General features: G+C 37.6%; 1 protein-coding gene across 15 annotated transcripts in view; it reads left to right on the plus strand.

The window, feature by feature from the left end:
• The window catches only part of ADAM22 (ADAM metallopeptidase domain 22), a 215177-nt gene that overhangs the window by 94721 nt on the left and 94301 nt on the right, over positions 1–26155 (plus strand). For all 15 annotated transcript variants that reach the window (XM_057731544.1, XM_057731549.1, XM_057731551.1 and 12 more), the window contains one exon: positions 9957–10023. In XM_057731544.1, coding sequence (XP_057587527.1) covers positions 9957–10023 — 67 coding nt within the window. The remainder of the gene's footprint in view (positions 1–9956; positions 10024–26155) is intronic.

Genomic DNA, 26155 nt, shown 5'->3' on the forward strand with positions numbered 1-26155 from the left:
TGGCAGGACATGGCAACGAGAAGCAAGAAGGATATCTCCCCTGCTCCTCACCAAACGTGCAGCCCTCCACTTACGGGTTTGCAGGAGAAAGTTCCTCCACTGGAGAGCTAGTTCTCATAGTATGATGGTGAAGAAAGTATTCAAAGAAGAGACTGGAAATAGGGGATTTTGCTAATGGCCATGTGTAAGTTCCAGAGGGCATCATCAAAGGATATCTGGAGATGGGATGTGATGGGAAAAGGGGCAGAACCATATGGGGATGAGAGGGCTGCAGATGCGGGATGATTTGGGAGCCTGAGCTTCTTGAGCTGGCTACGTGAACTAGAATGGCAGACATGAACTAGAATAAAAGGCCTGATTAGGTGAATCATGATGATTCTAAAGCATATTGCCGTGATGAGACTGAGTTTTGATGGTAGGTAGATGCTCTCTTGCCAGGAACTGACAGCACTTGGAATTCCCACTTGACCCCAACTCATAAGGTCATGCAGATGAGGGTGGGGAGCAGTCTTATTTTGACCACTGGGCTCTTGATCTCTGACGATGAAGTCTGGCCAAGGGATATGGTCTCTCACTCCTAGAATGTGGATATGGAGAGGAAGGACATAAAGAAGGTAAAGATGTTTAACTGGCACATGGCAATAGAGAGAATTTGAGGCTAGCTCTGTGTTGCTGATTTGCAACGAATTAATATTATAAAAATTTAATCTTTAATATAAATAATTTATTTGAACCACACCTAAAAATTGCAACTTTATAAAAAACACCAACATCTCCCATTTCTAGGATACTCACACAAAATCTAAGTAAATTTTGAAGTCAGTCTGGCAATTTTCTTCTTAAACGATCAGTCCTTGATTTGGTTGTAATGGAGGGGAACATGTCTCCCCCCTCTGTTTATTCTGTGCAGTGAGATTTATCAGGGACTTCTTTTAATTGCTTTGCTGTAGTGTGTTCCTTGGTATCTTTGACTTTCAATGTGGTAATGAGTCACGATGATCAGAATATGCCAACACACCATTATATTAACAGAATTTTACTAGAATGTTTGTAGGCTTAATTTGATTATACTTTAATATCCTGGTAACATTTTTTATATCAGAATAAACCTAGGAAATTCTGATTTTGTAGGTGTGGGGATGCCAAGTCATTAATAAAATTGTGATTCTGCTGCAAAGCCAGGCTTGGAAACCTTTGCCTTTGTAGGAATAAGGATTTTATAGATAAGAGCTACTGTTAATGATAGTGCCTATCTGAACTTTCATCTAATCACATTTTCTTTAAGTGTCCTAGTTCTGACATACACACTGAAAGCTCCCTGAAAATTTTCATCAGATTATGACTTCCTCAGTAGAATATAACTAAAATAGCCTCCCCTGTAGCCACAAGGGCATACAGAAAATCTCGTGTGTGTGTATAAACAGGAAAGGAATTTTTGTGTTTACAAATTGGAAAATAATAAAATGAAACTTTCATCTAAAAGGCAGACCTTGGAAAGGCTTTTAATTCATATTTGTAGTTTCCCTTTAATTTAGTTCAAACAAAACAGGAATTTTAAGTACTAGTTATTACATTCTGAGGATATAAATAACAGTTTTTGCATAAAACAAAGCTAAAAACTGGATGATTAATTCTTAGTGGTATGAAAGTTCCGGACATTTATCCATTTTCTGTAGTGAGGATTCCCAGCAAAGACATTAGTTTGCCAAAAGGATCTGGAAGGTTAATGCTTGGCTAGACAGAGTAAGAAAAAAAAAGAGAGAAGATGAAATGGGGGAACGATGCTTAGAATGGAGAGAATGGGAAGAATGTGTTCTTTAAAAAGAATTTTCTAAGCTTGTAATTTTTTATTCCTCTTAAATAAAATAAAATAATGAAATTTGGGTCCTTAAATTTTCCATTTTCCCAGTTCTGTTCTCTGAAAAGCTTTTCATGGCTTAAATACTTAATGAAATCCCTTAATTTTCCATTGTGACCCATGACCTATGGGGCTTTTTACTATTTCACTGGGTGGATTATAGTCATATTTGAAGCTTTTATGATTCTTTTGCAGATTTTCCTCGACTTATGATGGGGTTATGTTCCAATAAACCCATCGTACGTTGACAATATTGTAAGTTGAAAATGCATTTAATACACCAACTTACCGAACATCATTGCCTAGTCTAGCCTACCTTAAATGTGCTTAGAACACTTACATTTGTCTACAATTGGGAAAAATCATCTAACACAAGACTTGTTTTATAATAAAGTGTTGAATATCTCATGCAATTTATTGAACGCTGTACTAAAAGTGAAAAACAGAAAGGTTGCATGGGTACGGCATGGTTGTAAGTGTATTGGTTGGTTACGGTTGTGAATGCGTGGCTGACTGGGGCTGCTGCTCACTGCATCACGAGAGAGTATCGTAGAGCATACCGCAAGGCCAGGAAATGATCAAAATTCAAAATTTGAAGTATGGTTTCTACTGCATGCATATAGCGTTCGCGCTATCATAATGTCGAAAATTCCTAAATTGTCTGTGTGTTAATAATATCCAAAACAATTTACACTGTGCTCATTTGGAGACGGCTCTTTTTTTAGGCCGTACTGCGCAGCTTGTGGGATATTAGTTCCTCCACCAGGGATTGAACCCGGGCCCCAGCAGTGAAAGCGCAGAGTCCTAACCACTGGACTGCCAGGGAATTCCCTGTAGACTGCTCTACGGAAAACATGATGTTAATTTTGTGCAGTATAACAATCCTTGCATGTTCGAATAGGAAGGCATGATTGGCCTATTGCCATACAGTGTTTTATTTTGTACAATTTTGTGGGTTGACTGGGCAGTTTTGCTTCATGTGGTATTTGCTGGGGCACTGTTACATCTGGAAGATCCAAAATGGGCTCAGTCACACGGTTGGAAATTAGTGCCAGCCCTGGCTGGAGATTCAGTGGGGGCTGTCAGCTAGGGACTTTGGTTCTCCTCTACAGGTGTCTTGTTATGTCAAATATTCAAAGATGGAGAGTTCCACATGCATGGAAATGGAAGTTGCAGATCTCAGATGTAACATGATATCACTTCTATCTCATTGTGTTTGATATAGGACCAGCTCAGATGCAAGGAGAGGAGAAATGGTCTTCACTTTACCATGAGAAGAGTCACAAAGCATTTGTAGACATCTTTGTTCAATCACAGTCTATCCTTTGACCGCAAATTTATTTCTCACATACATAAAATGCACTACATTCCTCCAAAGATTCCTGAAAAATCTCATTCCATTATACTATCAGGCTCGAACTGAAGGTTCAAATTCTTATCATCTCAATCTAATTAAGGCTTTTTAGATGAAGTAACACAGGTACAGACCTTTGAACTAAAATGACAAGTTATCTCTTCCATATACACCCAATATACAATGTGGAGATAAGAACAGGATGATTGCAGTAGATATTCCTATTTAAAAATGAGAGAAATAGGAGGTACCTAGCTATCACTGGTCCTTTGAAATTCTGATATTCAGCCCAGATTGTATATCACCCGTTCGTCTGTTTTGGGAAAGAGAATGTATGTTGAGTAAAGCTCTGTTCTGCTTCCTGGTAGTGGTTGCCTATGGTTCTTGGCTCCACCCTTTGGGTCACCATTTCTTTTCCATGAAAAATGACCCAGGCCTTAATCTAAGTATCTTTCTATGTCTGCTTCCTGACTGTGAAAGGTTTGAATTGACTTGTCCATTTTAATCCAAGCTGGTGATGGTTCCATTGGTGGGTTTCATGTGAATCTTATTGGGATTTACCCCATCAGACAAAACCACATCCACAAATCTTCTTGAGACAGGCCTTTCTCTACTGTGGACTGTGAGTTAAGATGCCCTTAAGATTCTTAGAAGTCTTTTTGTTTAGATGAGAATATCTATGAGTCATACCTTAAGATTCTTAGAAATTTTTTGGTGTAGCTGAGGATCTATCAATAATAGGCAGACTCTGAAGAATCTTAGAAACTTTTGTAATATAGATGATATAGTCTAGGCAAAACAGTGTTAAGTCCTTCAGAGGTCTTATCAAAGGGTCTTACAACCATACGCTCGATTTGATCTTTTCCTTGAGGTCACATTTGATTGGCAGCACTTTGGATTAGATCTTTGCTCTGAGGCTATTTCTTTGAAAATCTATTGCTGATTCAGGTTTCTCTGTTCATTTGTTTATTTCTTATGAATTTTTAGTGGGATACTGTGAACGATTTATCCTCCTCAGTGCATCACTTCAGGAGCACATGATATTGATTTCTTTCATTGGCAGTGTTAACTATGATCATTGTGTTATGTTTTGGTAACACAAACAAAGTGAGAGTTCTAGAGAAAGATGGTTAGGAGATGATGAATAAGGAGTGGGATAACTGAAATCAGGATTTGGCCCTTTCACATATGTTCTGATTTAATACCATTCCAACTTTATAAAGAAATTTTTATTATCTTCCATTTAGACGTGGGCAAATTGTGTTCAGAAAGATTAAATAACTTGGCCAAGGTCACAAAGCTGGTAAACAGCAGAGTTTGGATAGGAAATCAAAATATTTGCTTTTGTTTTTAAATTCCAAAACCTTTATATTATACCAGCTGCCTCTGATTCATGACAGTTGCCTGATAGAAAAAGGATAATCATTATTATGACTGAAAATGTTTACATTGTATTTGTTTTACTTATTCAAGGCATATTATAGCATGCAAATAAATTTTTTAAAAGGGCCTCAGAATACATTTCTAATTTTTAGAACATCTCCTTATTTCCTTTAGAAAATGAGTGGGTTCTTAGAGGACTGGGATGGGGAGGGTGGGGGGGAGGGAGGGAGGGAGGGAATACGGGGATATGTGTATAAATACAGATGATTGAACTTGGTGTACCTCAAAGAAAATAGTGAATAAAAAAAATAAAGTTTGGGCATTGATTAAAAAAAAAAAAGAAAGAAAGAAAATGAGTGGCTTTAGCATTTGACTGAAAGTGATTTTCACTTCTATCAAAATTCACGGAAGCATTCACATATCAGTTTTGAGTAAGCTGTGAACATGGAGTAAATACCACCTGATCAGATAAAATTTCCCATGTGTTAAGAAGATCCTCCATTTTCCTACATTTAAAATTAAGTAAATTCCTACTTAATGATAAACAATGATAATCTAAAAAAAATAGAATTTAGGGTAATTTTGATTCTCTCTACTTTAGGAGGCTTCAGAATTTTTTACTGAAGTTCTTAGTTGCTGGTAGTAAGGATTCTATGCTTCAGTAGAGGAAAAAATGACATTTTAAATAGAAGATTTTTCAGCCCAATAATTAAAATAACAATACTTAGCAGACTTCTACAATACCACAAACAAACAAAACCAAATTGCATGGGCTGTTTTTGGTTTAAATTACATAGAGCCGTTTCCAGCAATACTGGTAGGTGTAGAGGCTTGATTGAAATAGCTGCGTAATTCCTGAGCAGAGGCTTTTCTTTGCTGTAATTACATTCATGTGGTGACTCATATTCTCTTAATTCCTAGATTTTATGATTCAAAGAAAAATATTCCTTTGAAATTTGAAAACCTGAAAGACTCAAAAACTGTTTTTAAAAAAATTATTATTGTTATTTTTATTACCCCTACTACTATACAGTTCCTCCCCTTCTAAGCAGTATTTTACATTGTTGCCTTTGATCTCACTCATGCTGGCTCCAATAATGGGGGTTTACTCACATGTCAGTGAAGGAGAAAGGTATCCAACATCAGGGCTGGGCAGGTCTGGATCCAGTGGCTTAAGCAGTGGAGATTTGGGGCTTCTACTCAGATTTTGTAAGCAGATAAGGTGGGGGGTGGGGTGGTCCCTGGAGGAAAAGAATTAGATATAGCTTTTTGACACAGAAGTCCTTTGTGATCTAAGCCTGGCCATAGTGCTTGCCCTTGAATAGCTCTCAATAATAATGATTTTAAGGGAACAAAAGAATAAACTGTTTTCAGGCAAGAGAAGTAACAATAGCAAAGATGATAAATCAGCTGTAAAGACTCCCAGTTCTGTTTCAATGATAAAAATTAGCCTTAAGTACTTTCTCTAGCTTTTTTTGCAGATTTAACCCCCGCTAGAGCTAGTGCTCAACCACCAGGTCAGCTGGAACCTATGGAATGATGATGTTGACCTTTTCTAATCCTCATGACTTCAGTCAACTAAAGCGTGGACTTTATTGACAGTTGCCCCAAATTCTTTGTCGAATTTTCTTCCTCTCAGGCTCCTCCATAAATGTGCATGTACGCTTAGCTTAAAACTTCCCCAGTTTTGCTCTTGGGGGAGACACTGCTTTGGGAAAGATCCCCGGTGTTCTCCTTACTTGCTGCAAGTAATAAGTTCTTCCTTCTCCTGCTCTTTGGCTTGGTTGTGTCTTTTGGCTTCAGATCCACCGAGAGAGGAACCAGTTTGGGGGCAACAGGATTCACCACTGACACAGCTCAGTTTCTCTCAAGTGACTGCTTATTTTTGACTTTCTTTTTCTCTTTCCTTCATCCAATAAATGATTTTATTTTTTTTCTGAATTTACTAGTTCATATTCTCAAGAGAGGAAACCTGGCTGGCTCTGCTAATAAACACTGCCTCTGTAGGGTAATTTTTCTCTCTCACTGCTGGAGAAGTTGTTAGAGACTGTTAGCAAGGTTGGGGGGCAGTTTTTTGCAGACATCTTGCTGGTAACTCTCCCATTGAGGGTGTGGTCTTAGATAAAGAGTGGGATGCGGATGGTGGAGCAATGACAAGTTTCGCTTCAGGCAGATCTTCACCATGAAGCTTCACTATTTTGTTGGAAGCCTTTGGAAATTTGTGAAGTATTTGACATACCCGTGGTAAAAATTATATTAAACAAAAAAGACAACTGTCTGTTGGCTATACAACAGCGGTTTCTCTCCACCCTGTAGTGTTGTTCATCTCTCTCTGAGTAGTTGTGGTGTTCGTGGGAGGCCCTGGAGGAGGCGAATCTTGATTGTTCAGAGACACATGTTCTTGTCAAAAGATTGGCTTTGACATGGCCAAGTAATATAATCCTGGCAAAACATACTTGAGAAGAGGAATGCTAGGGACTTTTTGGGACATTTGCTGACTCTTGTAAAGAAATACAAGGCTTTTTCACCTTGGGATGTTTTTATCTGCGTGAGATGCTTAGAACTGCAGCAGCTGTGTTAGAGTCATGAGAGGGGCCAGTTACAAGAACAGGCCACCCACCACTCTGATGGCAGAGCAGAAGGATGGACGTACCCCTGGTCTCATTAAGGGTGCTGAGCCACCACATGCACCAACCCTGGAACTGCTCTGATGTCCAGTAGAAAACTACTCTGATGCAATGGTTGCCTACAAGTATACCAGCTGGCAAGCTGTCACAGAAGTAAGGGAACAAACAGCAAGCCCTCACAGACCAAATGACAATCCTCAAATCAAATGATTTGCTAAATCAAGTTAAAGCACACAGTGCGATGCAAGAGGAATGAAAAGGGTAGGTTAGCACACTTAGGATAGGGTGTAAGTGGGGTGGAAGGACCACTCCAGCTAATCCTGGGGTACATGGTGTTCTAAAGACCTGCTTCTCTCTCTGCTGCACCCGCTTTCCCTGCTGATGTGTAGTTACAAGGACCAGAGCTGAGGTTTGGGCACGCCCCTCAGATGGAAGGTGGCCTGAGCAAATGATACCCACGTGCTGTATGTGAGAGACACAGGGACAAGTATGCTTGGTCAGGAGCTGCAGCCTGCCAATTAGCTTGATGAACAACCGTGAATTCTGTTTGTGCTTTTTGGGCAGAGAAAACATGGGGCAGGAATGGGTGTCAGTAGCAGTTGTTAACCAGGGCAGTTTTACCCCTCAGTGTACATTTGAAAATGTCTGGAGACATTTTTGATTGTCATGGCTGGTGTGTGTGTGTGTGTGTGAGAGAGTGATGCTGGCATCTAGTAGGTGGAGGTCATGGATGTTGCTAACCATGTGACAATGCATAAGATACTCCCCAAGACAAAGAATTATCTGGCCTGAAATGTCAGTAGTGTGGAAGTTGAGAAATCCTGAGTGTTACCAATAGGTGGTTGAAATAAAACCTCATAAATATTAAGTGCTTATATATAAGCATATCGTGCATATTTAGTGTCTCTTACATATTTTTATATAATAAACACTTATTACACAGGTGCCTTAAAAATGTTATGTATCATTTGGGCATCCATCCCTTTCTATCAATGTGAGATACACACATGATCTTCTCACATGTACTTTATACATCTTATGCATTCTGCCCACATCTAACAAAATTTTGCTTAGTAGCTACGTATCTATACTTAAAACATCTAAAAAAGTGTTTTGCCTGTATTTTATAAACTTTAAATGTGTTCACCTACCAAAATTGAAGAGTTGCTAAAGCAAATTCACATTACACCTGCCCTGGAATATCTAACAAGAAATGAAATATGTCAATGTCCTGATTGTTTAAGCCACTTTTAGGTGTGTTTCCTACAACTTGCAGCTTAGAGCATTCTAGCTGTTTTCCCCGTAGAGTCAATAGGAAAATGTATTCCAAAGACAAATGAAACAAGGACTTAAACTATAATTATAGGTTTCCTAGATGGTAAAGTAAGCATCAGATACTATAAGAAACTGACTCTGGTGTCTGCATTAATGTAATGCTTGTTGGATCTTTCTGTTTACATTCCAAGCAACCGTAGGCATAGTGCTTATTGTAGTAGCCCTTGTGCTTATAAATTCATCTTTTTCTTTATGCTTGGAACAATTTTGACTTGGTGACCTTCAGAGCATTGTGAAACAAATTTTTTTAGTTGGCTGAATGTCTGTTAATAGGGGCGTAGATTTAGAAGTTTATATTTTTACTTAACGTTAATTTTATTTACATTTTAGTGCTTTAAAAATTTAAAGACTTTAAGACTGTTGATGGGAGTTGTAACTTGAGGTGCCTCTGTTAAAGGGGAAATATTTTCCTCATATATAGAATTAAAGAGAAGTGTATTTAAGATGATGTAAACATCTAAAAATTATACAAGAAGGTGATGGTTGTTCAGGGAAGATTTCAAAAAAGATTATTTTAAAATGCTGAAGGTATATTCTTTTTCATTTCTCCTAACTTTCTTTGCCTCTGTTTAATTTTTTGTGGGAGAAACTAATATTTTGTTAGGTAAAATATCACATGTAACACATAAGAAATGGTAAGGTATGGTAGTAAACCAAAAGTATTTGATAAAAAGCTAAAGCAAGGAAGTGGGGTGTGAGAAGAGTTGATAATCTTGAAGTTCTGGGCAAAGCAGCTGAAATGATGGTGTTGATGTTAGCTATTGTGGAAGGCTGTGGGCTGAGCAGGTGATGGGGAGTGAGGGTGAGAGAATTCAGCCTTGGCATGGTAAGTTTGAGATGCCTGTTAGATATTCAAGCAGAGATGTCCAGTAGGCAGTTACATCTCCAGTTTGAGAAAAGAAAAAGCTCTGCACTGGAAATATAAATTTAAAAATTGACAGTATCTTAATACTGTGAGATAGGAAAAGAGCACCAAGGAACACAGGAGACTAAGCCTTCTGGGAGTAGCTCACTATTCAAAGGTTAGGGAAGAGACACAGCAAAGAAGGATGTAAGGTATAAAAATTTAAAGTCTTCACGCACAAAAAAGCTAGAGTAAAAAAGGGGAGAATAAGATGTCTTAAAAATAATGGTAGTTTCCTAGAATTGCTGAACTAGATCAGTGGAATTAGCTCTTCTAAGCAGTGGGGTGACAGGTGATTTAGTCCGTTTAGCCTCATATCCTTTTAGAAGTTAGGCCGTGTGTAAGAGAGAGAAAGAGAGACCTATAAAGCTTTACTTTTGTTTTCAAATCTGGATTAAAGAATCATTCAGGCTGGAATGTGGTAAACTTAATGGTGATTTTCAAATGATTTACGTTTTCAGGGTCCTCTTTGATCATCATTTCTTTTGGTTGCAGTGATTTGCTGTCCTCTGAGTATGTGGAGAGACACGTTGAACCTGGAGGGAAGACTGTGGAAGTGAAAGTAAGTAAAATTTTTCTCTGGGGGAAGCTTTTGAGAATCTTTTAAGTACTGATTATGATCTTAATCTTCAGTGATACTTCTAATATACAGTTTTGGGGCTTTTATATTTCAGAACTTATCAAGAAAGGGTATCACTGACTTCGGGAAGAAATTTAGTTACCAGAAAACGAATTCTTACTGTACTGCAGGAATTGTTGGAGTTATGCTTTGTGGGATTAATACTACTGCAAGTAGTTCTCTTTTAGATTATGTCACAGAAAACAGTTTCTGAAATTTGCTTTTAAGGTTAGTGCTGGGAACCAAGAGGTGAAATCTGCGGTCCAGAGTAGGTGCCTGGACCCTTTGCGTTCGTTTGGGAAAGATTTCTCTGGTGAAATCATGAACTTATTATGTCAACAGTTATGTGCCAGGGAGTTTTAAAACCCTGGAGACAGAAATCTCAAGATACTGGTTCTTGTCAGGGAAGCTCTGAAAAAGATTACATACAAAAAAATTTTTTTTCTCCTATTATAGGCATAAGAAGGTGTGTGTCTTTCATGTCTATTGATAATGTTGTTGGAGGCATATGAGACCAAACCCCACCCAAGAGATTCTTTAGGACCAATGTTTATATAAAGAGTTTTAGTGTTTATTTTCTTCTGAACAGCATTCAGACTGTCTGTTCTGCCTTATCAGAATTATAATGCCGTTTTTTGGTGTATATATTTGTTTTCTTTTTCTGATGATAAATTTAATTTATACTCACTTTAGAAAACTTGTTAATAGAGAAAAATATATCAAAAAAGGAAAAAATCATCTTAAACTCATCACTGACAGATAAGCTTTGTTTTCATTTTGTTGTATTTCCCTCTAGTATTTTTTTGTCCCATGCATGTATTTAAATTTTCATATTTTACAGATTTGGTAGCATACATATTTACAATATTATATCTTGCTTGTTAAAAGTAAACATATTGTAAACGTTTTCCAAAGTTATATTCCCTTAAAGCTTATGTTTACTGCTTTTCAATTTAGATATATTACTGTAATAAAGCTTTTTATATAAACTCTGTTATCAATAACCAAAATAAATTACATTGTCCTAGTCCAGTAATAAAGGAAGGGGATTGGATTTTGCAAATATATGTTAACTAAAAAAAAAAAAAAGAAAACTTTTTATTATGGAACGTTTCAGACATATACAGAAGTAAAAAGAATACTACAGTGAACTCCTACATACCCATCCTGCAGCATCAACAGTTATAAACATGTTGACTATCTTTTCTTTCTCTGTTTGTGTGTGTAGTATTTTAAAGTGTCGGGAGGAAGGAATTTTCCTCTACCCTTCTAGCCTCTTCGGGCTGCTCTATGAATTAAATTGACGTGGGACAGGTTAACAGGACAAAAATCAAACAAAAGTTCAATAACATGTATACATGGAAGAGACCCAGAAGAACTGAGTAATTCACCAAAAGGGCTGAAAACCCTCACCTTACATACCATCCTCAGCTAAAGACAAAAAAAGATGTTGAGTATAGTGGTCTGGGACCTCAAAGAGGGGGAAGCAATTCATATGGAGATGGAAAAGCAAATGTTTGGTCAACCAGAGGTTTGCTGGGCCACACAGAGACAATGGGACACAGAGACAATGGGACGCAGAGACGAGTTTCAGCAACAGACTTTGCTAGGTTCCTCCCTGTCTGCACACCTAGTTCATGCTATAGTTGTCTGTGGTGATGCCTCTCTTCCTGGATATCCACACTCTTTGGATAGTTTTAGGGAAGGTCAGAATTTCTTCCTGAGTCTTTTGGGGTCTTGATTATTTTCAGCTCCAAATAATCTGTATGCCAAAGGGACATTTTGGGGTGGCAAATTTTGTTCCTCTACAAAAGCAAATTCCAGACATTGGGGCATTCTCCAAGGAAATAAATCTTCATACGTCTATACAGCTCTAACGGATAAACAGTGAAAGCAAAATCTGTTAATTTTTACAAATGATCTAGATATAATAATTATGGCAGTCCCTCTAGAAAGTTATTCTAAACGTATTTTAAAACTGACTAATTGAATGGTTGATTGATTTGTATAACTGCCTTACATCAGAAAGCACGTTAGGATTCTTCTTGGTATGACATAAGAAAATGGAGCGATTTTGCTTAAAGTTGGAAACAATATTTAACTAGATTTAGAATCTCTGGACTCCTTTTAATCTCATCCTTGTTTATTTGACTTCATTTTCTATTTTGTATGATGCTTTTTGGAATGCAGAGTGTATATTATCCCTTTGCTAAATTAAAGAGAGGAAACAGGCAGTTCACTATTTATTTCCGTTTATGGCTGTCAGTGGGATGACGAAATGCAGATACAAGCATGGAGGTTTGGAGGGTAGATCCAGAAATAGCTATCTGCTTTTTCTACACTGCTATTCCTTTGCAGGAAACTTATGTTAATCAACAAAGCATAGTCCACTCAGATCATTAGGCTCCATGGGTATATATAACACCCGGAACATGGACTTCACCACACAACCATTGATGATTTTCCAGCCTGAGAATTGCATTTTCTTCCTTGATAGTTTGCCTAACCCCCAAGGCTATTCAACCAGAGAAATGTAAATCCAAACTTTATCCAAACCCTAGAGCCAGAGAAATTTCTCCCATTAAGAAAACCACTTTGATCTCACCTATCACCTCAGTTTGTTGTAGTCCATTTAAAAATGTAACTCAAAATTCTCCTCTGGGTTTTTTTCGAGGAACCATATTGAAAGCGCTGAGTCCTGCCCCATCAATTCAAAGTCAGTAGCCAAGTCAGTAGCCAGTTCTTTCGCTTCCCTCATGTCTTGCCCTCCGTGCTTAGCTCTTTGGGTGTTTCTTTTTACATGGAGTCTGTTAGTTCTCCGTTCTTTACTAATGACTCAGAATTTTCTTAAGCTTTTCTTTTTAACTATATATTATGAGTTGAGTAAAATTGTAAAATTATAGCATTTCATATTTTTCTTTTTCTTCCCTCTACTACTTAAAAAAAAAAAACTTTAAAATTTTGTACTCCTCCTTTACCTTCTATGTTACTTTGCTAGGGCTGCCATAACAAAGTACCATAGACAGGGTGGCTTAAACAAAGAAAATTGTTTTATTTTCTCACAGTTCTGGAGGCTAGAAGTCCAAGATCAAGGTGTCAACAGGGTTGGTTTCTTCTGAGGCCTCTCTCTTTGGCTTGTAGATGGTGTCTTCTCCCTGTGTCTTCACATGATCTTCTCTCTTTGTGTAACTGTATCCTAATTTCTTCTTCTTAGATGTACACCAGTCGTATTGGGTCTGTGCCCACCCTAATGACCTTATTTTAACTTAATTACCTCTTTAAAAACTCTATCTTCAAATATAGTTATAATCTGAGATACTAGGGGTTAGGACTTCAACACAAGAATTTTAGGGGAATACAAATTCAGCCCATAACATCCTCCCTACGAGGCCTATCAATTTTTTTTCTAAATTGGTTTTTCCCTGGGATTGAAGTGGTTGGAAGGGTATATGAGATCAAAGCAAAACTGTACGTAAGAACTTTTTGTTTTTATCATTTGGGAGAAACATAATCATATTGATCTTGAGGATGCAAAATTAAAATCAAAACAATTATCAAGTCTGATTTAAATAATGGCTAGAAATCAATCTAGTAAATAACTCTGCTCAGGTGTCATGGAACCTTTATTTGTGAAAATTCAGGTGCAATACGTTTGATTTAAGGGTGTGAGCATGAATGTGGGAAAAGGAAGATATTTGCATGAAAAGAAATACTTAATAGCTACTTTGGTGAATCTTTTACATTGCAATTTTATTTTTAAAATCTTCTTAATTGTAAAATGTAACACTAACACAAAAATGACTAAAGGGTGAACACCCTATAACCACTATCCAGTTCAAGAAATAGACCTTGGCCCCCTTTTCCATGTGCTGCTTCCAAAACCCAGGTCCCTCCCTCCTCCTCTTATAAGATGTGTAAACACTATCCTGACTTTTGTTGTTACTCTTTCCTTACTTTTGTTTATAGTTTTATCACCCAAGCATGTCCTAGAGTTTAGTTTTGCCTATTTAGGTTTTTTTTAAAATAAGTTTTTAAAAGTCTCTTTTAATGCATTGGTTTCCGCTTGTCTTTCTCTTTTTATTCTTCCTTACCATTTATTGATATTTGTTGAAGAAACCAGGTCATTTATCCTATACACTCTCTCACAGTTTAGATTTTGCTCTTGATGGCAATTTTATATTTACAGTAAAATGAAATACATTTTAGTGATCTTTCCTTAAGATAATAATTTGTGGGCTTCCTGGGTGGCGCAGTGGTTGAGGGTCTGCCTGCCGGTGCGGGGGACATGGGTTCGGTCCCTGCTCTGGGAGGATCCCACATGCTGCGTAGCAGCTGGGCCCCTGCGCCACAGCTGTTGGGCTTACACTTTGGAGCCTGTGGGCCACAGCTGTTGAGCCATGTGCTGCAGCTACTGGGGCCCACGTGCCTGGAGCCCGTGCTCCGCAAAGGGAGAGACCACGGCAGTGGGGGGCCCGCGCGCTGCGGCGGGGAGTGGCCCCCACTCACCGCAGCTAAAAAGAGGGCCCACGCGTGGCAGAGAGAACCCAACACAGCCAATGAAATGGATGAATAAATAAATAAATTTATTAAAACAAAATTTATATTATCTGCAAGACTTTCTGTGTCTCACTGAAGGCAGTCTTATTCCTATCAGAGAGGTGCGTAAACCTGATCTTAAAGTTCTATTTAAACCTTTTTTTTCGAAGGTTACCAAGAAAGGCTTGAAGCAGGAAAAAACATATACTTTTTATTTGTTCCTTTAATAAAACATATTAATATCATCTTTCACTTACATTTATTTCCAATTCATTTAAAAATGAAATTCAAAATTTGCCCCTTTGTTTAGGGAGAACTTTCTGTGTTTGACATAAATTTTATAAAGAATTTAAACATAAAACCTCAATTAATCAGAATACCCTGGGAACAAGATCTTTTTATTTTGATTGTGGTGAACTATGACTCTGGATTCTTCAGACAAGGGAAACTGGAATTGATGAGTAGCAGCGAATGAGTCTAAACCATGCAGTTCGCTGTTTTATGGTTAGCTAGCTTTTTATCTTGAAGCTGCCAGCTGCCAGTATTCTGGTTAGTTGAAGTCGCCCATTATATAGACTCTGGTTCATCAGTATTATAATCCTAATAATAGTAGTCACTAACATTTATTGCTCATGATGTGACAATCATATGAATTTACATATATTCAATCCTCAAAACAACCTGTGATTATAAATATAACTGTTATCCCACTTGATAGGAAACTGAGGTATAGAGAGGTTATATAACTTGCTGAAAGTAACACAGTGAGGAGGGGTAGAGCTGTAGTTTCAATCTAGGTTCTCTAACTCTGGAGCTGATTCATATCATGTTATCTGCCGTGTATTCTACAGTATGTAAAATAGAATAGCCATACAAAATGAAGTGTATTTTATTTAGATTTATTATATATATATATCTCATTTTGGGGGAGTCCCTAACAATTACTCCTTTATCATCTTGAAACTGAAATAGTGGTCTATGTGAAGAGCCTTAGGTATCCCTCTCAAACTTGGTTATGTATTTGGGTAGCTTTTTGGTAATGTCAGTTGCCATAGGCAAAAATGGTAGAGACACACTCTAGTACAAAGGCTGTTTTATTTTTCACATCTCAGGAAAATAGCCATAGTAGGAGTTTTAGAACACTAAGAGAGGAATGGTAAATCCTCTGTATTTGTATGGATGGGTGAAGAAGTGGATTTCCTTGGAGTCAAAAAGTAAAAATAGACATCTTGGTAGAGATATGATTATTACCAATGAATTATTGGTATTATTACCAATGAAAGATCGTGACTAGTCATCAATATTATTAGTTCTGATAGTATTTTTTTGGTTAAATTATTTGACCTCTTATGATATGTAATCAGAAGTAATAGCTGCTTAATATCTTTTTTATTATTTCAAATCATTTCCAAATTGTATACGAGCACTGCCAACTTGTCCTTGAATCAGGATCCAAATCATTAAGGATGGATATGTAGAGACACCCATTTTCCAGTATTGACTTTTGACTGGTACTTAATTGGCTGCTACCCATTACTTAATTGAATTGAATGCACTCAAGGATCAGTGTCTCAAAGTCTTAATTATGTCCGTAGTGGCAGTAAGAAGATGAATTAGAAGGCAAAGGAGAGTGGGTCAAGGTTGAAGTCTGGAAATGGGTGAAGGAATTGGAGAGAGTGCTGTGTGTTGGAGAGCAGGTGTCAGGGGAGATAGTGTCTGCTTAAGGGGTGAGAGAGGTTATTGTGACTCTAGGGAACCTTTTACTCTGATGGAATGGTGGTGTAATTTTCCTTAAAAAATGTTGTTTAGGCAAACTGAAGTGGCCACGGTCATTTCCGGAGACAGAGTATCAGTGAAATTGATATAAAAGCAAGGAGAAAGCCTGAGCTTTTTTACAAGATAGTTTTTCTTCTGCTGGTCACGTCTGTCTCCCCTCCCTGGGGTTGGAGGTCCATGAACGATTTCTAGCTCCGCACAGTATCTTCTCCCAGCAGGTGCTGTGCTACCAGTAGACTCTCTAGATTCCTTTTATTTATTTATTTATTATTTTTGGGGGGGGTACACCAAGTTCAATCATCTGCTTTTATACACATATCCCCGTATTCCCTCCCTCCCTCGACTCCCCCCCCCACCCTCCCTCGAGTCCCCCCCAGCCTCCCTGTCCCAGTCCTCTAGGCATCTTCCATCCTCGAGTTGGACTCCCTTTGTTATACAACAACAACTTCCCACTGGCTATCTATTTTACAGTTGGTAGTATATATTCCTTTTGCATTCATTTTTCTAAGTCAGATTTCTAGCTCAATTCTATTTTCTTAAAAAAAGATATACTTTTTTTCTTAAAATCCCACATTAATCTCTTTATCTTCCACAATGAATGTGTCAATGACAGGCAAAAAACAGTAGTGGAGGACAGCTATAAGAAATCACTCAGAAAAATTTACGTGTGATGAGTGTCAGGAAAACAGATACCTTCCTGGCTCATGCTAACTTTTTAGGTTCTATAAACCTGAAAAACATCCATAGAAAATTGTTTGTGATCTTGAGTTGTATCACACTTTATCATATTGTTTTCTAGATTTCTCCATGAGGAACATAATTCTCAATACTTGAACACTTCAAATGTACACAATGTGTTAAAGGAATAATGTTTCTTAAGATATCTTTTAAGATGTTTTGTTTGCAAAAAAAATCCCACAAATAATTATATGGTGCTATAAAATATTGCAGACTCCTATCTTAGGTAAAAAATCTTCTCAATTTGTTATTAGTGACAGAATTTAGTTTGTTTATGTACATTATACTTTAGTGACTTCATTCTGTTTCTTCTACTTTTTTTTAAATGATAAGACCTTTACTTAACATATCCTTTTATGAGACATAGATCTTTCTCAAATTCATTGCATACAATTGAATAGTACATAAATGCTTGAACTCCTTCTTTTTTGAGCATGAGGAGCACAAGAACATCTATTCAACTGCCAGAGTGTCATTACATTGGATTGGTCAAAAAGTTCATTTGGCTTTTTCTGTAAGATGTTATGGAAAAACTCGAGTGAACGTTTTGGCCAACCTAATATATATTTGTTGCAGCAGAAAAGATGAACAAAGGGGTTAATCTGTTTTTGCTTATCCTGGATATCAAGTTTCCTTATTGATTCTCAAAACTGCATTGCCATCCAAAATCTTGGTTCTTTCTATAGAAGCAAGAAGAGTAAGCCATTAAGTAGAAAAGGAAAATCAGGCCTTGGTGTGCAGTAAATTTTGCTGCATACATTAGTATACAGCCATCCATTCTGCTGCATCAGTGATGAATCTTCTGAAGTGGAGACTTTGTGTGTGTGTGTGCATGTGTGTGTCTGTGTGTGTTTTCAAATAGCTTTTAGATTATCTTTGTTTTCAGGCTGTCTTTGAGATGAAATGCAAGCAACAGCCCCCGTAGCCAAGCAATCTATACAAATGCTTTTTAAAATCTTGTTTTCTTTTTTTTTTTAAAGGAGAGCAACTCAGCAACAGCACTTCTTTTCCAAAATGGCTTTCTTATTTATAACTTTTCCTTACATTTCGGAAACATGCTTTCTATCATGAATTCTCACTGTAGTAGCTTTTCCAGAACTTTTTTTTTTAAGAAGCTTATTTTTAAAATTTATTTATTTATTTTGCTGTGTTGGGTCTTTGCTGCTGCACACGGGCTTTCTCTAGCGGCTTTCTCTAGTTGAGACAAGCGGGGGCTACTCTTCGTTGTGGTGCACGGGCTCCTCATTGCCGTGGCTTCTCCTGTTGTAGAGCTGGGGCTCTAGGCACGTGGGCTTCAGTAGTTGTGGCACACGGGCTCAATAGTTGTGGCTCATGGGCTGTAGAGCGCAGGCTCAGTAGTTGTGGTGCACGGGGCTTAGTTGCTCCACCGCATGTGGAATCTTCCTGGAGCAGGGCTCAAACCCTTGTCCCCTGCATTGGCAGGCAGATTCTTAACCACTGCGCCAGCTAGGAAGTCCCAGAACATTTTGAATAAGGGAAGAATACTTAGTTACCTACACAGTAATGAAGTCACATGGCCTAGGAAGATGCTTTTAGAAAGGATTTTTTTTTAATGGATCTATTTATAATTGTCACTTAAGCTCTTAGTTTTATCACCCTTAATTTCAAATTGAAGTTTCAGGCATTTTCTCTGACTCTGGAGATGGGGAGGTGTTTATCCAGTAGAGAAACTCAGTGATGTTCATTTTAAGGCCGGCTGATGGGCAGACTGTCAATTAAAGACCTTTAGTTGGTCCTTTGAGGGGCTCCTGCTGCAATGATAGGAATGTTAGGCAGATGCTACTACCCATATGTTAGAATCTTTATTTATGTTCTTCTGCTGCACTTTCTGGGAGGTATAGGTTAAGGACTCTCAGCACTGAGCCTAAACTCTGAGAGCAGAACCTCTGGTGCAGGATGAGGGAAAACTTCAGATGCAGGTGTCACAGGTTGTGGGACGGGCATGCAGGTACCTCACACAGGTTCTTTTGGCCAGAGAGAAAATTTCAGATGTCATAGCTATGGACATGATATCTTTTTACACAACTAAAAATAAATTAATCACAAATATACACATTTTAAAATTAGTTGACTTCAATAAATTTCTTCTCAAGTCCATTCTCTGAAACAGTGTAGCCATGACTTAACGTCAATATGACTAGTAATAAAATTAGAATGATTAAAAAAAATTGGTCAATGTATTTTCCTTATACACAAATATTTGCTTATTGGCTATATCTTAACTAGTTTTAAATTTTATTATATTTAATGATTTCATTAGCTCCTAACTGCTGATGTAAATGATTTTCCTTAAACCCTAGGACGTAAGAATCCTACAAGAATGAGATCTAGACTTTCTAAAAAAATAAATATACAAATAGGGTTAATCTTCCAGTAATTTGATAAGAATTATTGAATTGAATTTCAGGGATGGTGGGATTCAATTCCAAGATCTTCTAATTTAGAGATGATTCTGTAATTGCAAATAGGACCAGCACAGGAAACCTTGTCCTTTGGGTCTTGTGGGTTTGAGCTGCTGCCCATTTTTAAATACTTTCATTTTTAAGTGGTGAATTATATCAGAAGGAGGATTCATTAATTTTCTCTATTACTATTGCAAGAGCCATGATATCCTCACAGAAGTATTATAAAGTATTTTAAAGGCTGAACAAAAGGATAGCTGGAAAAACCATATGTTTGATGGCTGGTGTATGAGAGTCCTAGTGAGCTGCTTTCATTGATTGATAATTACCATATGTTACTGTCTTACTGTCCTGTGGAAAGACTATGCTTTCATTTACTATCTATTAACTCCAAGGCTAAGTCTTATCTTAGGGGCAAATAACTGCTGCCAGTGGTTTAATGCTAGTCACTTGGAAGAGTTAACCACTTCTCACAAAGCCAAACTCATTTTGCTTCCTTAAGACTATTGGTGGCATTTCTTTCCAGCTAATGAAACACTCACTTTAACAGAATTTTAAAATATAATGACTTGATATTATGACGTGGTATCATTCTCAGAATTTTGCATTTTTGCAAATAAATAATTATTATACCCATGACTGCTCGTTTTACCATCCTGGATTTCCCATTTTGTACAATCTCTACCTCTTCGAATCATGTTCATATTTTTGATGGGATCACTACTGGTAACTGGACTGGGGAATAATAAGTAGAATTACTAGTAGCAGTCGGAGAAATAGCAAACATTTGTATGGTGCTTACTGTGTTCCAGGCACTGGTCTAATAAGTGCTTTACATATTTTAAGCCATTTAATCCCTCAGTAGTACCATTGGTATCCTCTATTTGCAGATGAGGAAACTGAGCACATAAAGTTTAACTAATTTGCTGCCAAGCAGTCTGGCGCCGAAATTCATGCCATTATCCACTATAGTCTACCCTCTCTATGGAAACCAATAATTATAGTAACAGAGAAATTGAAATGCAAATATTTAAATTACAGCACTTCATTTTACTATTTGCAATTATATCTTCCTTAGCAGATGTTTTAGGAAGCCATGCATCAAAGATGTAATTGTTTGGTTCAGGTGAGTCTCTTTTATTCTAAATATAAAATTTCCATTATCCTAAAGAAGAGTAAATACCTTCCAAGGAAGACCTGTTTTTTCCCACTGTTTTCTGTTGGAGTTTATTTTTAGGCCTTCTTTGTACTCCTTACAAGTTAGACTGAATATTGTTCAGGAGAGAGAATTGCTGTGGCTTTTAAACTGTAACCATATGAAATATGTTGCTGTCTTGCACATGGCAAACACATGGCTCAACTCTTATGCCTGTCTTATGCTTATGTGTACATTTGTCTGCATGTGGAGGAAATGTGAAGTATTATGGACAAGAGTAGTGAAGCTGAAACATGTCATCTTTCTGCTGAAAGACTAGATATTTGGTTGAATCCCTGCCAAGGTGCTTCAAAATGCCCATCCCCCTTCCTTCCCCAACACACATACACACACACACACACACGCACACACATACACTCAGGGAAGGGAGTAAAATAGCTACACAAATCTCATAAACAAACTGATAAAATGTTTGTTTCTTCCTCACATGTAACAGTTATTCCAGGTATGTCTCCTAACTTTACTTTTTTTCTGCTGCTAGTCATCTATTTAACATCTTTTTGATGAGCTGGACACTGTGCATTTTTCCCCTGGCAGGTTTGTGCAGACATATGTTCCTCTGCCATCTTGTAATCAGTGTGGTTTCAGGGAGGTCTCAGGTTTCATGATTTAATTCTCTTTGTATTATTGGAAAAAATTCTTTGGGGATTAAGTAAATTTTGCTTTCCCTTGGGACCAAAGCAAGGTTGCTTTAGGTCCATCAACATGTATAATGCATTGGCTGCCTTAATGGCATTGTTAAGATTGCAAGTAGTCTTAACTCTGTAGCCTGAAGATAATATATTGGCCCATTACCAGTTTATGCAGGTCAGGTATCTTAATGCTGGGAGTAAGAAGAAATGGAATGGCAGCTGGTGTCAGCATGAGTTCTGTTTCTAAGCTCTGTTTGTAACCTATTTTGGTAGAAAATCCTCTTTATTTTGTTTCTAGTGTAAGATTTTTTTCAGTTAAGTATCTAAAGAATTATTTTATCTGTTAATATTCAAGATGTTATCTATAAACTTAAAAAGACGTGTTCAGCCATAAATTTAAGAAAATTCGAAGTAGCACTAATAGTATTTCTCTATATGGAACCAATGAACTATTTTATAATAGAATATTGTTCCTATTTTAATTCTAATTACAGAACTAATCTTTGTATTATATAATGTCTTATAGAAATCTACTGTCAGAAAATTTTTTGAAATCAGAGTGAACTTTTGAGCAGGAAGTTGTGGAAATGTTGTTTTGGATGAGTTTGAAACTGGTTTGAAGCCAAAAAAAAAAAAATCACAAATTATTCCCTTGGTGTTGTCCCAGACTGATGTTATTTTCTTTTTTATTTATTAAAAAATTCTTATTTTCTGGTGAATAAGTGGCCACTATAAAAATAAGAACAGGTAATTAAGACCAGAGAATTAGTACATTGGTATTGAGTAGAGTGTTTTCAGCCATGTTTGGGGGTAATTGATCAGATTTACAGTTGATATTTTATCATAGCAAACTTTTCATTGTATCTGTGAGGTACAAAAGGAGGAAGGTGTAGGTGCACATGGTTATCCCCATAGGAAACTCCTAAAAATTTAGGTGTGTGGCGATTAAGTGACATTAGACACTTAGACAGGAAAGCTGGCATTAAAGATTTATGGCAGAATAGAAAAATGCTTAAATTGTCAGATACCCCACTTGTGTTCTCAACCCTCTTTCATTCAATAGAGGTGTGTTGAGAACTTGCCATTGGCTCAGGGAGATAGCTGTGAACAATATTTGACACAATTCTTGCCCTCATAAAGCTAGTAGTTTAGTAAGGGTGGTAGGCATAATGAAAATAACTACCAAAAGGTATTTTTAAAAATTTTAAAAAATATTTATTTATTTATTTATTTATTTATTGGCTGCATTGGGTCTTCATTGCTGCGCGGGCTTTCTCTAGTTGCGGCGAGCAGCGGCTACTCTTTTTGTGGTGTGTGAGCTTCTCATTGTGGTGGCTTCTCTTGTTGTAGAGCTTGGGCTCTAGGCGCATGGGCTTCAGTACTTGTGGCACGTGGGCTCAATAGTTGTGGCTCTCGGGCTCTAGAGTACGGGCTCAGTAGTTGTGGCGCATGGGCTTAGTTGCTCTTGTGGCATGTGGGATCTCCCCAGACCAGGGATTGAACCTGTGTCCCCTGCATTGACAGGCGAACTCTCAACCACTGCACCACCAGGGAAGTCCCCAAAGGGTCATTTTAAATGACAGATATGAGAGTGCCGTAAAGAGGAGTCCCTGTTGTCCTGAGAGGAGCATTTGATGGGAGACCTGACCTAGTCTGGTTGATTACGGAAGACTTCCTTGAGGAAATTATATTAATTCTGGGGTTTAAACGATTGGTGAAATGGGAAGGGAACAGGTTTTCAGGCAGTGAAATTAGCATGTGCAGCAGCCCAGAGGCCTTGGTGTATAAGATCTTGGTGCATGAGAGGAATAGGAAGAAATCTGAGAGGGTGGGCAGAAGAAGAGATGGAGACTGTGGTACAAGAGGGAGAGAAGCTACACTGTTGGTGGGAATGTGAATTGGTGCAGCTACTATGGAAAACAGTATGGAGGTTCCTCAAAAAACTAAAAATAGAGCTACCATATGATTCAGCAATCTTACTCCTGGGCATATATCCAGACAAAACTCTAATTTGAAAAGATACATGCACCCCTATGTTCATAGCAGCACTATTCACAATAGCCAAGACATGGAAACAACCTAAATGTCCATCAACAGAGGAATGGATAAAGAAGATGTGGTACATTTAGAGAAGAGCTAACACCTATCCTTCTCAAACTCTTCCAGAATATAGCAGAAGGAGGAACACTCGTAAACTCAGGCCACCATCACCCTGATACCAAAAGCAGACAAAGATGTCACAAAAAAAGAAAATTACAGGCCCATATCACTGATGAACATAGATACAAAAATCCTCAACAAAATACTAGCAAACAAAATCCAACAGCACATTAAAAAGATCATACACCATGATCAAGTGGGGTTTATTTCTGCAATACAAGGATTCTTTAATATGTGCAAATCAATCAATGTGATACACCATATTAACAATTTGAAGGATAAAAACCATATGATCATCTCAATAGATGCAGAAAAAGCTTTTGACAAAATTCAACATCCATTTATGATAAAAACTCTCCAGAAAATGGGCATAGAAGGAAACTACCTCAACATAATAAAAGCCATATATGACAGACCAACAGCCAACATCATTCTCAATGGTGAAACACTGAAAGCATTCCCTCTAAGAACAGGAACAAGACAAAAGTGCCCACTCTCACCAATGTTATTCAACATAGTTTTGAAAGTTTTAGCCACAGCAGTCAGAGAAGAAAAAGAAATAAAAGGAATCCAAATTGGAAAAGAAGAAGTAAAATTGTCATTCTTTGCAGATGACATGATATTATACACAGAAAATCCTAAGGTGCTAGAAAACTACTAGCGCTAATTGGTGAATTTGGTAAAGTAGCAGGATACAAAATTAATGCACAGAAATCTTTTGCGTTCCTATATACTAACTATGAAGAATCAGAAAGAGAAATTAAGGAAACACTCCCATTTACCATTGCAACAAAAAGAATAAAATACCTAGGAATAAACCTACCCAAGGAGGCAAAAGGCCTATATGCAGAAAACTATAAGATACTGATGAAAGAAATCAAAGACGATACAAACAGATGTAGAGACATACCATGTTCTTGGATTGGAAGAATCAACATTTTGAAAATAACTATACTACCCAAAGCAATCTACAGATTCAAGGCAATCCATATCAAATTATCAATGTCATTTCTCACAACTAGAAAAAGAAATTTTACAATTTGTATGGAAACGCAAGACTCTGACTAGCCAAAGCAATCTTGAGACGGAAAGACGGAGCTGGAGGAATCAGGCTTCCTGACTTCAAACTATACTACAAAGGCCACAGTGATCAAAATGGTATAGTGCTGGCACAAAAACAGAGATACAGATCAATGGAACAGAATAGAGAGCCCAGAGATAAACCCATGCACATATGGTCACCTTATCTTTGACAAAGGAGGCAAGACTATACATTGGAGAAAAGACAACCTCTTCAATAAGTGGTGGTGGGAAAACTGGACAGCTGCATGTAAAAGAATGAAATTAGAATACTTCCTAACACCATACACAAAAATAAACTCAAAATGGATTAAAGACCTACATGTAAGGCCAAAAACTATAAAACTCTCAGAGAAAAACATAGGCAGAACACTCCATGACATAAATGAAAGCAAGATTCTTTTTGACACACCTCCTAGAATGATGGAAATAAAAACAAAAATAAACAAATGGGACCTAATGAAACTTAAAAGCTTTTGCACAGCAAAAGAAACCATAAACAAGACAAGAAGGCAACCCTCAGAATGGGAGAAAATATCTGCCAGTGAAGCAATGGACAAAGGATTAATCTCCAAAATATACAAGCAGCTCATGCAGCTTAATACCAAAAAAGCAAATAACCCAATCCACAAATGGGCGGAAGACCTAAATAGACATTTCTCCAAAGAAGACATGCAGATGGCCAACAAACACATGAAAAGATGCTCAACATCACTAATCATTAGAGAAATGCAAGTCAAAGCCACAATGAGGTATCATCTCACACTGGTCAGAATGGCCATCATCAAAAAATCTAGAAACGATAAATGCTGGAGAGGGTGCGGAGAAAAGGGAACCCTCCTGTACTGTTGGTGGGAATGTAAATTGGTACAGCCACTATGGAAAACAGTTTGGAGGTTCCTTAAAAAACTAAAAATAGAACTACTGTATGATCCAGCAATCCCACTCCTGGTCATATACCCTGAGAAAACCATAATTCAAAAAGATACATGTACCACAGTGTTCATTGCAGCACTGTTTATAATAGCCAGGACATGGAAGCAACCTAAATGCCCATCAACAGATGAATGGATAAAGAAGCGGTGGTACATATATACAATGGAATATTACTCAGCTATAAAAAGGAATGAAATTGAGTTATTTGTAGTGAGGTGGGTGGACCTAGAGTCTGTCATACAGAGCGAAGTAAGCCAGAAAGAGGAAAACAAATACCATATGGTAACGCATATGTGCAGAATCTAAAAAAACAGTACTGATGAACCCAGTAGCAGGACAAGAATAAAGATGCAGATGTAGGGAGCAGACTTGAGGGCACCAGGGGGGAAGGGGAAGCTGGGACAAAGTGAGAGAGTAGCATTAACATATATACACTACCAAATGTAGAATAGCTAGTGGGAAACTGCTGGATAGGGAGGGTGGGAGGGAGGCTCAAGAGGGAGGGGATATGGGGATATATGTATAAATACAGCTGATTGACTTTTTTGTACAGCAGAAACTGGCACAACAGTGTAAAG

This window comes from Hippopotamus amphibius, chromosome 4, assembly GCF_030028045.1.
Source record: "Hippopotamus amphibius kiboko isolate mHipAmp2 chromosome 4, mHipAmp2.hap2, whole genome shotgun sequence".
Taxonomy (NCBI): domain Eukaryota; kingdom Metazoa; phylum Chordata; class Mammalia; order Artiodactyla; family Hippopotamidae; genus Hippopotamus; species Hippopotamus amphibius.